This window comes from Neodiprion fabricii, chromosome 4, assembly GCF_021155785.1.
Source record: "Neodiprion fabricii isolate iyNeoFabr1 chromosome 4, iyNeoFabr1.1, whole genome shotgun sequence".
Taxonomy (NCBI): Eukaryota; Metazoa; Arthropoda; class Insecta; order Hymenoptera; family Diprionidae; genus Neodiprion; species Neodiprion fabricii.
The window spans coordinates 18017435-18032585 of NC_060242.1; the positions used below are offsets into that span (position 1 = coordinate 18017435).

General features: G+C 38.0%; 1 protein-coding gene across 1 annotated transcript in view; it reads left to right on the top strand.

Moving 5' to 3' along the window:
- LOC124179951 overlaps positions 1-15151 on the top strand; it is a 193093-nt gene that overhangs the window by 125358 nt on the left and 52584 nt on the right. Inside the window, exon 3 of the mRNA XM_046564837.1 lies at positions 12139-12196. Within this exon, the coding sequence (XP_046420793.1) occupies positions 12139-12196 (58 nt within the window). The remainder of the gene's footprint in view (positions 1-12138; positions 12197-15151) is intronic.

Genomic DNA, 15151 nt, shown 5'->3' on the forward strand with positions numbered 1-15151 from the left:
GTAGGCTCGGGCATCACACAGACACAGGTGGGACCGCGGAGTGGTTTTAACGCCGGCGGGTAACCAAGATCCACCTGCCCGTCGCCCCATCGCCCGGTTGCTCTGCTGCTCGCCCACGCACGAAGCGATATCAGTAGAACTCGACCGAGGCTCGACGATTGTGATGCGGTGACGCCGCAGGCTGGATTTTTTCTCCTGTCTACATACACCGTACGCCGTATATAATACGTATGCATGCAACATGTTCATGTGCCTATTAATATTACATATGTACATACGTGCGCGCGCTCGCGTGTGTGTGTGTGTGTGTGTGTCTACGTATGTAAACTCTACATAATTGCCGTACCTGCCGCAGCCCGCTTATACGAGTCATAGGACTCTGGTATCAGTTGTGATATCAACGATAGAACTGATTTCAGGGTATGAGGAGTGCCTCGCTCTCTGTAGGTGTATACTTAATACATTCCATTCTCGTTTCTCTCCTGACTCTATCGGACGCTAGCTGTGTATGCAATTTTTCGGCCGATAAATTTTGGTTATCTTTTTTTTTGATTTCCGATTTCTTTTCTAATTATGTGAAAAAATTATCGAAACATTAGTGACGGTTAATTTTGCATCCATACACTCGGATAATGATATTGTATAGAGTGTTAACAAGTAAATGTGTCAGACTTGAACATGTGATCAAGTTTGCATAAATTGGTCAGTCATTTGAGATAGGCAAACCATGGTTACACGCAGCGCGTTCGGATGCTACAAGACATCGAAGGTCGTGGGTCAAACGTTTAGCACGTTGGTAATCCAATGCGCGTACCCATATTTAAAAAGTAGTACGCATGCAGTTTGAAACTTGAAGGCTTTGGGTTCTGTTTTAGATAACTGTCTGATTGCTTTTTTTGTTTCATTTGTTCAAACTTTCGAGAATATGAGCACATCAACAGTTAAAGATCCACCATATTGCGGTAAGCGTCGTGAAATAAAACCGGTAAGTGAAACTCGTGGGCATTTCATGTACCTAAGCTTGCGTAGAACTCTATGCATTTTTCGGAGAACATTGGAAACCTGTGTGTTTCAGGTATGATCCGAGCCGAGCCGAGATATGCGATCCAAGGTGTTTAATTGATTGGACATATTGGATAGAAGCCCCATTCGCAACAATTTCGATCGGTTGAATAACGTTTAGCTGATTCAGATAGAATAGGCTGCCAAAGATCATTGCCTTGGTTTTCCTCAGATTCAACTTTAATCCACTATCAGAGACTCAAACCGTAATGACATTAGAATCGCTTTTTATGTAATTTAGGTCCTCTCTAACCTCACGAGGTAAGACATCAAGATAAATTTGTGAATCGCTAGTCAAAAATAAATGATTAAAGTATTTTGGAACAGAGAAAATTTCATCAATGAATAGGAGAAGAAGTAATGGTCCTGATGTAGATCTCTGAGGAAGTCGAGAATAAATTTTCTTGGACTTTGAGCACTTCCTATTTTGATCTAACAGTAAAACTGCTTGAGATCTATCAGTGAGGTACGAGAAAAGCTATTTTATTAGTTCTCCCGAGAAGTTGAGGATTTTCAATTTGGTAAAAAGTTTAGAATCGTTGATCAGATTAAAGACTTTTGAAAAATCGATGAATATTACTACGACGACAGATATCTTTTCTATTTTAAGGCGGACAGCGTCGGTTAATTTTCAAAGAGCTAATGATTACTACCAGCAGATTGTGTCGGATCCAGTAGATTATTAATGTTCAGGTATAACATAATTTGTTTGTACAGTATTTTTTGAAAATCTTTATCTAGAATCATACCTTAGGGGTGAGATGGCCGATGCGGTATGTTGATAGCTCTTGCAATTATATGCAATTACGAAGATACAAATTCCTTGTACCGTACTCTTCATTGCCTAACATAGTTTTTGTACAAAGTTCGATTTTGTAAGCGAATGATTTTTTATGACATTTTCCGCTTAAGGGGAGCATCTCTCTCAAAATTACCCTATCAAAGCTTACTAGCAGAATGTAGGTATTTAGGTGTTCTCAGGTCATGCATGAAGTTTTCATTTTACATTCTTGCTCTGGTATTCGTGGTCGATTACTACTGGCGCTTTCTACTGGACGCTGAGCGCTGGTGAATGGTTGTCGACTACTGGTGATTTCCATAAATATTCATAAGACTTATGGATTGATATCATCTGTGATTCATCTATTAACAAGTATGCATTGATCTCAAAGTTGGGTAATCACGGATTGTTCTACCACGATTTTGGAAAGCATTCGTCACACGTAGATTAACGGAAATTCTGTTTGAATTCGACGTAGCTGGTAAGTGGCCTACCGTTGGTGCCATCGCCCTACGAAGGTGTCCAGATTCGTCTGTAAGTCCTTTCTCGGTGCCTTAGTATGGCTTAGTCACGAATACGGTCAAAACAGCTGGGATGAGAGTGCGAGTTGATCTGGGTCGGCCAGTGTCCTCAGGATTGCAGAAGAGTGAAAGTGCCGTTTGGAACCGACCGACAGAAGCATGCCGCTCCCACACTGCCTATCACCGAGACTACTGGACGCTATTTTTTTCCAAAGGGAAGAGAAAATATACAATCAATGAGTAAAGCATGGAAAATGCTTAAATACGTTGAACCAAGTGTGACAAATTGAAACAGCTACCACCTTGGAAGATCTTGAAATCTGCACGCAATTGAAATAGAAATCAAAATTCATTTTCTCGTAGACTTCCAAAATTTCACACACCGTTATTTGAATCACTTTCAATTCGATAATTTCATATCTCTGATGAGAATTCTGCTAGAAGAGTAAATCGTCAAGGAGGTACGAAAAAAAGAATATTTTTCAATCTTCACCATGAGTAGGAAACCGGGAATATTGAGATTTCAAAATTGTCTTTTATAGTTTTTCGAGATCAGTATTAAATGCTTTTCTTACCCATTAATAACCAGGGTGAAAATTGTGAGAAAACGAAAAGAGTTTCACTCTAGTCTGCATTTAGGAATTCCTAACACGCAAAACGTAGTGGGTAGTAGTGTGTCAGAAGTCACAACCTCTTCACGTGATGGAATTCAAGTATGCAATGCGTACTTGTGATGCGTTACACAATCATAACTTTATTTTGCATAAGCTTGTTCAGTTCTCAGATTATATTGTTTATACTTCTACGCTATAATATTATGCTGTTCGTGTTTAAATCACATGCACTGAGGTTAAAAGAATTGAATACGAGCCTATCGAATTTCTGTTAGCAGAGCACATGGAGCATCGGTATACAAAATTGATGAATTCATGCCTGAATGGAGTAAAAATTGACAGAAATAAATGAGTATTTATTACTCAGTTTCGTATAGACCAGACAGCCAAATTGCACTGATTTTGGGTTTGTAACGGGGGGTTTCGAAATATTGAAAATAATCGGAATTGCGAGGTATTTTTTTTTTTTTTTGTTTCAGTCGGTATTTTTTTTCTGCTTTTAAGCATCGATTCGGGTAATACAATAGATTTTTGAGAAACATCTGTATTCTCACTTCAGCATCTACATTTTCTGAATTTCTCTATCTAAGATCGAATTATTTAACGAAGAAGAGTAAGAATAAGGAAAATAAGGAGTGGAACGAGAAGTTCAAGATCTCTCGTAAGATTCCGCAGCAAAAAGCGGAAGACAAATGTGGGTGAACGCAATGTCCGCTTATAAGATTGTTTATTCTGGGAAAGAGGAAGTGTCATATTTGTTTATGCAAAGTAAGAATTGTTTTGCTATAATGTGAACCAGCGATCATGACAAGCCTGATTTATATTGCGGACGTCTTTATTGCATTGTCTACCAAAGAATCGCAACAAATAAAGCAATCAGGTATAGAAACACGGCTCAAGGAACGTGCAAGGATTGTTCTATTCGAAGCAGCCGCATACAGGTATTCATCACGCCTATATAAACGTGGATTTCGATGCACAATAGAAAATCAAATCGTACAGTTATCCCACCGCAGTCATTCCATCGAAGCGCATCTGACATGTAAGTTTGCTACCTTAAACTACATCGCGTGTCTAATGGAATAAGGTCGGTGCAGCTAAAAATGCGACTACAGTGGTCGAAGGGTGTGTAGTGTTTTTAATTTTTACCATTCGCTCTGAAAATGATCGAAACGTGTAATTTAATTGGAATCAAGTGCTCGTAAATATCAAGGCAAAAGGTCGCATTTGGGCAGATACAAGCTTTTTTTATTAGTAAGTATACGTGGAAAAAAAAAAGATCAAAACGAAAGATTGTACGAATTTTTTTTCTCTGCAAACGTTCTTAAACCATCTAGATGCATAAATGAGTCGAAATCTGTAAAAATTTGAAGATCTTGGAAAAGATTGTACAAAGATAGAAACAAAAGGTCGCAATCGCCAATTTTTGTTTCTTCTTTGCAAACGCTTTGAAGACTACTAGAATGCTTGAAATATCGAAAATAATAAAGTTATACAGCGAAGACATCGATTTTCTGAGCGTCAATTATCCAAATCGTTAATTATCGGAATAATACGAATAACAATAATAATTTTTGGAAATTATTGAATCATAGAATTAGTCGACGTAAGTTTTTATGGTTAAATCAGCAGCGGAAGGTCGTATATACTAGTAAATACGAGAATTTGCTCTTAATTAAACTCTTATTCAATTTCAATGTTTATGAACATATTTTCAAGATTTAACCCTAGGTGCGTTGAAAAAAAATAAACACCCTTTTGCTTTTTTCAAAAGTAAAAGGTCGTAAGATGGTGTTCATTCCCTATGCCATTAGACACGCGACATGTATCAGGGTAATGATTGAATTCTTGTGCTTTCATAAGTAAATAGATCAAATTTGATAAGTGGAATGAATATATTCACTTATGCTAGTGGATACTAAAAAAAAAAAAAATATATTAAAAATATAAGGAAAAACAATTAACCAAGCGCCACCAAAAATCCTGTTACTCAAACGGTGAAATTCAAAAAGGTCTCCGGAAGGTTTTGGAATTGAGACAGAAGCCTGCGGTTTCGGTTACATTTCGTGAAAATTTATTTCGTCAGATTTTGGACTATATGAAAAACCGAATATGCGAACACGGCAAAGAAATTTAAGGTCTTCGATCCGATGAAAGAGAAGTGCGCTCCGAAATCTTGGAAAGGTTAACATTGAAATGGTAAGGGACCGGGGTTCTAGAACACCATGGGACATGCCGGGGTATTGAGAGTCTCACGACCCTGAGGTCTCAAGCGAGTGAAGCCATGTACGGGGCGACACTCTGCTGGGAAACCACGTTCTACGTAATAACAACCCGACTGCAATTTGCTGTTAATAACTTGATAAACGCTTCAGACCGGGAATGCGAGACACCTGGCTGACCTCAGCGGCATGCCAAGCCGCGAAATCGCACGACCACCTTTTAATTAAATACCAAATCGAAATTAAATGAACAGTTTTGTTCTGACGAAAGCGCGTTGATATACGACTAAAATCTTTTAGTATGTCAACAGCTGCGTGAGCTGATTGATTTGTCACTACATCCCCTTCTTACTTTCCAATATGCAGGGTGCGCTAAAAGTAACGGTAGCCCTGGGTGACTTTGACCGGATGGAGAGATGAGAATGAAATTTGGAGGAAATTTATGGGATCAAAAAATGAACCTTTTGGAAGGGTGGACAGTCTCCCGCCACACCTAGAGGGGTGGATGTGAGGGGCAGGATGAGAAGCTTGAGCAAGAGAGAGAGAGAGAGAGAGAGTCAAATGACGGCTTGTTTGAAAGATCTTTTCAAGCAGAATACGCTCACCGATTTAAGATTCATCAATGCCGTCAATCCGAAATAATGGTCGTATAAAAAACCATATTTTGGAAGTATAGATCCCCCTTCTCTCAGGTTTAAGCTAGATTTATTAAGAATTTCCAAAACATTTGCCTAACCGCAATACCTTTGAATCAAAACATGCTTTTTGCGCGCGATTTCCCGAAGCGAGCGGTAAGGAGTGAAGGTGCAAACACTCTCATCCGAACCATCGAAGGGGGAGCACAGGCCAAGTGCGATCGTTGGATCGCGCCTGAACCATCAATTACTTGTCGAATCCACTTCCTTACTTTATGTCAGTAAAGTGTCTGTGTGCGTTTTTGGTGAAGCAAAAGGTTTGATTTCATTACAGGAAGTCCCATATTAATTATAATAATGAGAGATTCGCTCGCGGGCTTGGAGGCTGGTTCGTGGTGGTGATATGTCGAGGAACGGTAAATGGACACATTTGTCAAAAGAACGGTGCGATCTTAGATGTTCAGAAATCCTATTAAAAAAATAAGTCTAGAATTCTTTCTCAGGAATTCTTCATTTTCCGTCAAGTTAACGCGTGGTTTTCTTGGTTACATTCTTGTTTGAATTCGAGTCTTTTAGATACGGCCATGAGAAGATTGAAACTGATTTCCATTCGCGAAAAGTTACAGCAGACGGAACAATCTTCTCTATTTTTCAGGAACATCGGTTGGCCGAGTCGACCTCGTGCAATCCGGAAAGAGTAGCTGATCTAACAGGTGGAGCAAATCGAAGACTGTTGGTGGTCCAGACCGCGGAAACGATCAGAGAACTGGACCAAGATATCAAATAGATTATTGGAGGAGCAAATAATAAAGAGCGGTAGCAGTAAAGAGTCGAAGACATCTCATTAGGGCGTCATAAGATAGTATTAGGCCTCTCGGCGCTCCGTTACTTTAGTTGCTAGTCTGCGGTTACCGCGCACTTGCTGATGTCCAATCGCTAAATTACGCCTCGTAATTTATATATTATACTTGAATTTCCGGGATGACGCAGCCGCCTATTATACTGCAACGGTGTCATTCACTCCTCGGTTGCTAAAGAAGAATTATCCATCGTCATCTTTCGAAGCTTCTGAAAAAAACTATCCAAAAATGAAGGAATCAAAAATGTCGAATCATCCCAAGAATGACGATATCGCGTAAGATGTTGATTTTCCGTTGGTTGAAATTAACACTGCTGTAAATCTTGCACGTTAGTCTTCTTGGTAGTTGGTCGCTTTGTTGTAAGCATGCACATGGGCATTCGTTTCACGGGACTTTGCATGGTCTCTGTTCTCAGGAAGAGGTAATTTTCGGAATTTGCATACAGCATCGTTATACCGCATATGGCTACTAAATTGCTCGTATACGGTCGTCAGAGACAAAATTAAGTTGCGGTTGCGTGTCCTGCCTCGCGACCGTAATTCCCGATCTGTGTTCTGATAGTCGCGCCTAAGTATAGCACTCGATCCTCACATTGTGGTGGAAATTTGAGGTATCGTTGTTAATTGAAGGATATCGTGCAGGGGCGCTCCTCTTACAGGTTTAATAGGAAGGCGACAATTAAACGGCGGTTATTACAATGGGGTGAAATAGGGAAAAGGACGGCTGTTTTTTCCATGTCACGTTTAATCATTTCACGGTTCTTACCGAAATAAATTAGACGCAGGATACGCACGTTGGTTGGAACCGCTAGAGTGTATTTGAAAGTATATCAGTTTCCAAAAAAAAAAAAAAAAAAATAACAGGTTTTTAATTTTAAACAGATCAATAGATGTATAAATCTGAAATTAATGTGACGTCACAATGAAATGACGGAATGATGAGGGCATAAAAAATTATCATGTCCCGTTTTCTTTGACCGTATGCTTCTATCGAGAGCAAAAATTCATAAGAGTCGAAGGACTCCGACACGATTCGTAGACAATTTTATACAAATTATGCTATAAAAGAACGAAACAATGCAATAGGAAACAATTTCTTTAGAAATAGAGGAATATTTTATTAATAAAAAATAATATCAACGACAAAAGATTTGGATCGTATATCTTAGAAATGTATAGGAATACATAGTTGTGCAGATTCTGATAAATAAAATGGAGCGATGTGAGCCATTGTTTGTAATTGATTAAGCCTTTGACAGAATGCAAGGAAAGTCTCATGAGTATAATTTCTAGATGTTATCAGCTCAGCAATGACGTCCTTCTTTGTACCGTGAAAATGAATTCATTGCTTTGGCCTTAATTGTAAATGCATGTAAAGTGTCTAATTACCAAGGATCCTTCGCACGCCTGGCGAAGAAATTGCACGGTAACAAGCGGTTACAAAAAACAAAAAAATGGAACGTAAACGAATCTCATTTCGCATGCCACATTTTGTCGTATTTATACATCCTGCCGACGGCTTACGGGCAACAAGCCCGTTTATTATGAACACAAAAAATCCGTGATCGTTTCTCCTCCCCCTTGTGGCTCTTCCATCACCCATCCTGCACATTGTATCAATCACGACGCGTTTGCGCCGCCTTGTCATTAATGCGTAATTGAATGTTGCCATTTATTTCCTGAATGTGAATCTTTGACTTGCCCAGTAATTGAAAATCACATCATATGACGTTTAAAATAACGACTTAAACTTGTATCTCACATCGCAGTTTATGCCACGTTTTAAACATAAAATTAAAATGAAGTATTCCATCCATTTGTTCGTAGCAAGATCTCTCTTTTCAGGATTCAGAATATTACACTGAAAGAAATTTTATCGCAATATTTGGTTTTCCGTATAGCATTTTAGAAACAAACGAGGTACAATCGTAAACATTCCTAGAATAATAGGACATTATACTATTTCTATATATATTAATATTATATTGACAAGCAAGAATTACTACATGATCTTTGAAAAATTTTTATAAATGTTGTGCATTTCGTTACTCACTATTGTACTTTTCACGACTGTACCGCGATTGTCCCTAAAATCCTATATTTTATTGTACTTTTGTGTATGGGGGAACAGCAAATATTGCAATAAAATTTCTTTCAGGGTAGAATAAGGGCGGTTGAAAATAGAAATTGAATTTATCCGCTCTCTTGCTCTCAAATGCTGGTGTTTCATAAAAAAGTGTCAAGTCTGACAGGCTGCTCTTTAAATTTTTATTTCCTATTCATTTAACAAGGGAAAATTTCACTTTTCGTTAAGTGTTAACTAACTCGTAATCTGTTCAAACTTTTTTAAATTCATGCATAGATCCTTGAAGCTGATTCTTCACGCTTTCCAAACCTCTGTAACAAAGAATAGTTATCATCATTAGGGCACACATTGAAGTAATCTAAAAACTACCAATTTTTACCGAAAAAGAGAAAATTCACAGTGTTTTATTGATGATAACTATACTTTGCTATAAAGTTTTGAAAAGCTTAAAGAATCAGATTCAAAGATTAAAAAATATTGAATACCGAAAGAGAAAAACTTTTTCTTCGAACCACCCTAATGGATAATTAATTAAATACCACTCGACGTGTGCTGAAAAAATATTCAACTTCAACACTTCCAGTTTAAAGATTGCAATAGCTGTCAAATTCGAGAAAATTGACATCATTCACGATTCTAAACAAGCAGCCTAACTGGTATAAAAAATCACAATATTTCTGCTGATTTCCTTGACATTCCTTGGAGTGGCATTAGAATGGTATTCCAAACGAAAAAAAAATGACGTCAAATATAACGAAAGATATATTTTAAACACACGATATGCATGAGCAATAAAATAAATATAATGAAATTTGTGTTATTTTGAACTTACGTGAGATATCTATGCTGTGCAAATTTAAGATATATCAAAAATATATGCAGTCAATGCCGCTAAAATAATGAGGCGTAAGATGCAATTTATATAATTTGTTCTGCTGTTTCTTTACGTATGTCATCAAATATGTGTACCTACATGTACTCTACGACCGACATGTGTATCGAAGCATCGTGACGGTTGTAACTTTTCACTTCGCACATTATAAACATAACAATGCACCTCAGGTATAAGTAATTTCAGTGTAAGGGGCAGATTGTTACACCGATGCCGCAGGTGCTAGCGCACAGCGCATGGTGCATCGTCCTTAAACCTAACAAGACACAACTTTATTACTGAGTTCCTTGTTACCGGCATCCCGTCGTAAAAAAGAAAGCTCAACTTGCGAAAGTGCAATCGATCCAACTGTACCGAACCATCCAGCCGCTGGTTTCACTTTACTTAGAAATCTCAACATTCTCTCACTATTCCATTACCAACAATAATATTGCACGTTTCTTTTCGCAAATATAGTTTCATGTCGAAATTGACGAGTCGGAAAGTACGCGCATTACATTGTCGTAAACATTTATACCTCGCACATTTTTCCATCCTATTAATTTGAAGTTTCACTGTCGAATTCAGTGCTGATTTGCACCTGATCAACTAATTAGTCGTCAGACAAGTAAAAGTAATTGCTAACACTATTAACGGTGTGACTCTTGCGAGGATCCTGTAGAATATTGATGTGTATGCGCTTTCCTTCGATCGAGATAATAAATATTTCAATTGTTCTGAAGAGGACTTCTCCAAAAGGGCTGACACTTAAGAATAATTGTGATTCGATTACTCCGAACTGTATCTTTTTTTTTTTACTGAGATGAATTCAGCTTGATCCGTAAAAAGCTAATTTCATTCTGGTTATATTTATCAAGTCAGTCGCAAAGCTCGAAGTTGTATGATTAGTTTTTACGTAAAACAGAACCTTGGATTGAAGTTATAAATGCATTTCTCGCTTACCGGAATATATTACGTGGGCACTGATTTTCTGTTATTCGAAAAAAAAAAAAATTTTCTAAACATCAGCGCCGTAAGGTTGCATAAAAAATAAATAGAACACAACTCGTGCGACTCAGCTGTACCATTTTATCAAGTTTCAAGTTCTTCATCTGTAAATTTTTTCAAGATCTCAAAGCTCGAGGTAAAACACTATATATTATCAAATTGTTCAAGCCTTCCATACGGTCTAACTACTCTTGTGAATGAACAATAGATTGCTGAACAGTTGTAAATTTCGTCTTGACAACTGGAAATATTGTTTTGTAGCCTCGCATTTTTTCGAAAAATTCTTTGACAACAGGTATGATTTGTAAGACTTGAGTGGCATGCAAAGGACATTGATATACCTGCTGCATAAGGAGAGATTCTTGCTTATATTGATGGGGCTCTGAATTTTAACTTTCGTATACAATTCGCAAGTTTATTTGAAGGCATCTTTTTTGTGCGCCTCTCGTTTTCATCTAACCAATTATAGAAAATTTTGGAGCATTATCGGTTGACAACTTGTGACACCTTATTACTCAAATATGAATTGCTGTAAGAAAATAATTGCTAAGCTGTAAATCATTTATTTTGATTAGAAGTTTTCGAGAGAAAAGAATTAAAATAAATAAACAGTCTAAACTCCTGTTGAAAACAATGGTGGGGGACTTTCGAATGTATACACAAAAGTGAAGACTATAAAGATGCTACTATTGATTTGCATATTTCGTTTTTGAAAGAAATACAATATAAAAAAATGAAAATTTTCACCCCTGATTCGATAAGGGAACAAATCTTTCTTGATTTATAAGTAATTCATTAGAATAGTTAGAACATTCTGAATTAGAACTGACACATATTATTGTGCACAGGATTTGCTACTGTGTGAGTTGAATTTATTTCTCATAGTTCCAATTGTCAAATCAGAGAGTCAACACTTAGAACCCATTTGACTCTAGTGAGAATCACCCATCTATTCCAACGTTGTTTGTGCTTCTCAAAGTCGTTATAGATTTCAAATATCATAAGACAAAAAATACTAAAATTTGATCGACCTTGACCGACCATCTCTTGAAATTTTGGCTCCGATCTGTTTCGAGCTCGGTAAAATGAAATTAGGGAATAACAATTTCTTATTCCAAAATTACAGTACGGATAGATTTCCAAATGTGTCAAATTTTAGCGTGGAGCGAATCTTATTGTTTATAAAATACATCATCGATTTCCATTAATTCATTCTCGCGATGTCTTTGATCAATACATTGCTTTTTAAATACCCTGAAAGACTTTGGACTGATCAATTATCGAATTTCATCGGTTCTGTACCTGCTTGATTTTTGTTAGTGCACTTTTCGAAAGTAAACGTACAAGTTAGAATGTGTGACTAAATTATTATGGACTCAACACATTTGAAGTTTCGCCCGAACAACTTTCTTTACTACTCCTTAATTTGATGCATATTTTTCCACATGTGATTTTATGAATATAATTATTTTGTTTCAGGATCGATTCCACGTCAAAAAGTCTTTCTGCAGTCGACGGTACCTTTCTAGAATCAGCCGTAAGTACTAAAATTTTATCCTCCATATCTATACATACCAATATATGCAATTATAGTTCACTAGCGCTTATGTCTAATATGACACAAGCATGCAAAACACGGAGTATGGACGGTAGTTCATGTACCAAAACTGATAGCGCATCTATCTGACGATTCCTGGCACCCAAAGAGTGGCTAGCGATAGAATCCCAGGCGGTGGTAAACACGAGCAAGCTCAACCTGTTCTCACCTACGCTGCACTTATGTGTTCGCGACGACAGAATTTATTGTCAACTCCGGGCAAACCTATCGTGCGAAATACCCTGGCCGATGGTCCTCCAGAGAAAAAACCATCATTGAACTTGCTGCTCCTTCACCGAGCGTTCTCATGGGCTTGTATCTATGCGATCAACAAGGCACCATGGCGACATCGTGATTTTCGCGGAGATACATTAATGCGACGCATGTCTCGTAGATTTATCGAATGAAGTTTCAATGGTGGAATTGCATAAATGTTTTCGATAATGAGACAATGAAAATCATATTGCATGCTATTCGTCAGCTCCTAATTATGTACATAAATTACTTACCGGGCACGTGATTAGTTGGGTTAACGATTCTCAAACTTGGCTGTGTTAACGGTCGTCAAAGTGAGAAAATTTTTGAAAGTTAAGGGGGTACAATTGAAGAGAGAGAAAACAATGAGTTCCGTGCGTACTAAAGTGTAGAACCATGGTTCATAACCATCAGAAATCAAATTTCGGATGAATCGATCTTGGTTTTTAGAATGTCAGCTCACAACCAGTTACCGTACACTAATCCATACTAAACGATCCTTGAAAATGGAGTTGGGACGCGTACTCATCTGCTGTATCAGACGAGTTTCAAAATTTTAACTCACGATCACTGACGAGCACATTTTGCCATCAAAGAGTCTAGGATCAAACCGATATTATCAGGCATTTGAATCCTATATTACAGTACTTTATTACCAAGAGAGCACACTTGTCGAAACGTCGACATATGGTCGACAAATTGAGGCTAGTGTAATGTAACGAAAAATTTGAGTTGCAGTTGGCAGGAAGATAAATTAATAAAACGATGACTCTTCGCCCGAGTTGTGGTACTGACTGGTAATAAGCCAAAAGTCGAAACAATATCAATCGTACATTGACGAATGTTCTCAAAAACGTTAAAATCAAGACAACACCTATACAACATCTAGCGGACACTTGTGAACATATGTTTGACATGCAGTCATCTATTGGTTTCAAATACCGGATCAATTGACTTCGTTTTATACTGATAATGAGTCAAATATGAATCAACCGTCTGTAACTTGGATATGTACATTCGCAATCTTAAGATATAAGTAACGATTTTTTGATACGAAGCATTATGGAAATACTGCGAATAGTTCCATATATGCGTTAATGGTAAAGTTTGAATGCGAAAAACAGATCCAAGTTATATAAATGAATGATTCTTTACAGAAGAATCAAGGTGACTTATTTTCACTTTAGTCTTACCACTATCTGCCCTCAGTTGTAGCAGTAGGACAGTTTAAAATGACTGAATTTGTGCGATCGCAAACGGGTAGGAACAGAGGCTCAAAGAATTATTACAAATATCAGAAAAGATAGTCTTGCGTAGTATGATCAAAGTTGAAATAAAAAATGAAAAAAAAAAAAAAAAAACAAAGAAACATGAGAGCGGTTGTGGTCTGGGAAATGTTCGAGTTCTGGTGGATTCCTCCACACGTACTCTACTGTGGTGACAGCATTCCTGTACCAGAAGTGTCCATTTTGCCAATTGATGTTCTCGTGCTGGGAGCGAAAGACCGGAACAGCATGCAGCACGACTGTTCGAGTCTCATGGAGCTGATCAAGGATTCAGTTGATATAAGTTGCATCAGCGGTTACATCACCGGGTATCTACACCTTGGAGCAACACGACGAGCGACTGGCACAGGAGTCTGAGGGGTGCGCGTCAGGACACGGATCGGCCATTAGATGCACCAGAGTTCCATCAGAGTACTGTTGGAGATTCCACAACTGGCGCAGTAATGCCAAAGCTGAGAAGTATATTCCAACGCTTCCTGCATTCACTTGCAGTTCCAGCTCCGGAGCTGCAATGCCCAAGTGCATTAGACTATGAGATGGAGAAAGGTCGGCTGGAGTTGCATCGCGGTTCAATATCATGGATGCTGAAGATGGTCTTGACAAAGGTCAACTATGCCGAGGCCATGCCAAGCCGAGTTACCACGGTGGTCTACGCATGAGACTCGCTTTCCCATTTAATCGTCGGATACGAACTCTACGGGTTAAATTCCCACTCGTTATCCTACCGCTAGTCGAGAAAATCACCGGTCGATTTTATCATGCTGTCGTATTCCGACCTCCGGTTCACGTGTGACTCACGATTAGGCCGATTACCGCGAGGGGTTATTCACTCATAGATTGGGTGACGTGCGATTGGAATGGTTTCAAGCAATTTCAACTATTTTCAAGTGACTGCTTTTCAAACTGGATGCAATTTCAACAAGTGAAAGCACGTACGATTTTATTACATTTCAAGCGATTTCAACTGATTTTGAGTGCCTTTAAGCGATTGTTTTGCAATTTAAGTTGTGAGTTCCACAATTGCATGCACGTGCAAATTTAAGGAATTACACATAATTTTGAGCAATTTTAAATGATTTTAAGTGGTTTCCAAGTGCCTGATTTTTAAAGTGGTTGTTGATTTCAACAAGTGAATACTCCCTCGGATTACCGTAATTTACAATCGCTGATATAAGTCAAAGTGAAGCTGCTAGTTGTATTACACATTGCATAAGTTCCGTTACTTGATTGTCTGGTCGCATGACGAAGAATTTCGTATTTTGTACAAATTTTATTACTTGCACATGCTCCAACGTATATGACAAGCACAGCAAAATCTATTTTCGCACAGTTGCAGCTTACTGATTCAAAAAGT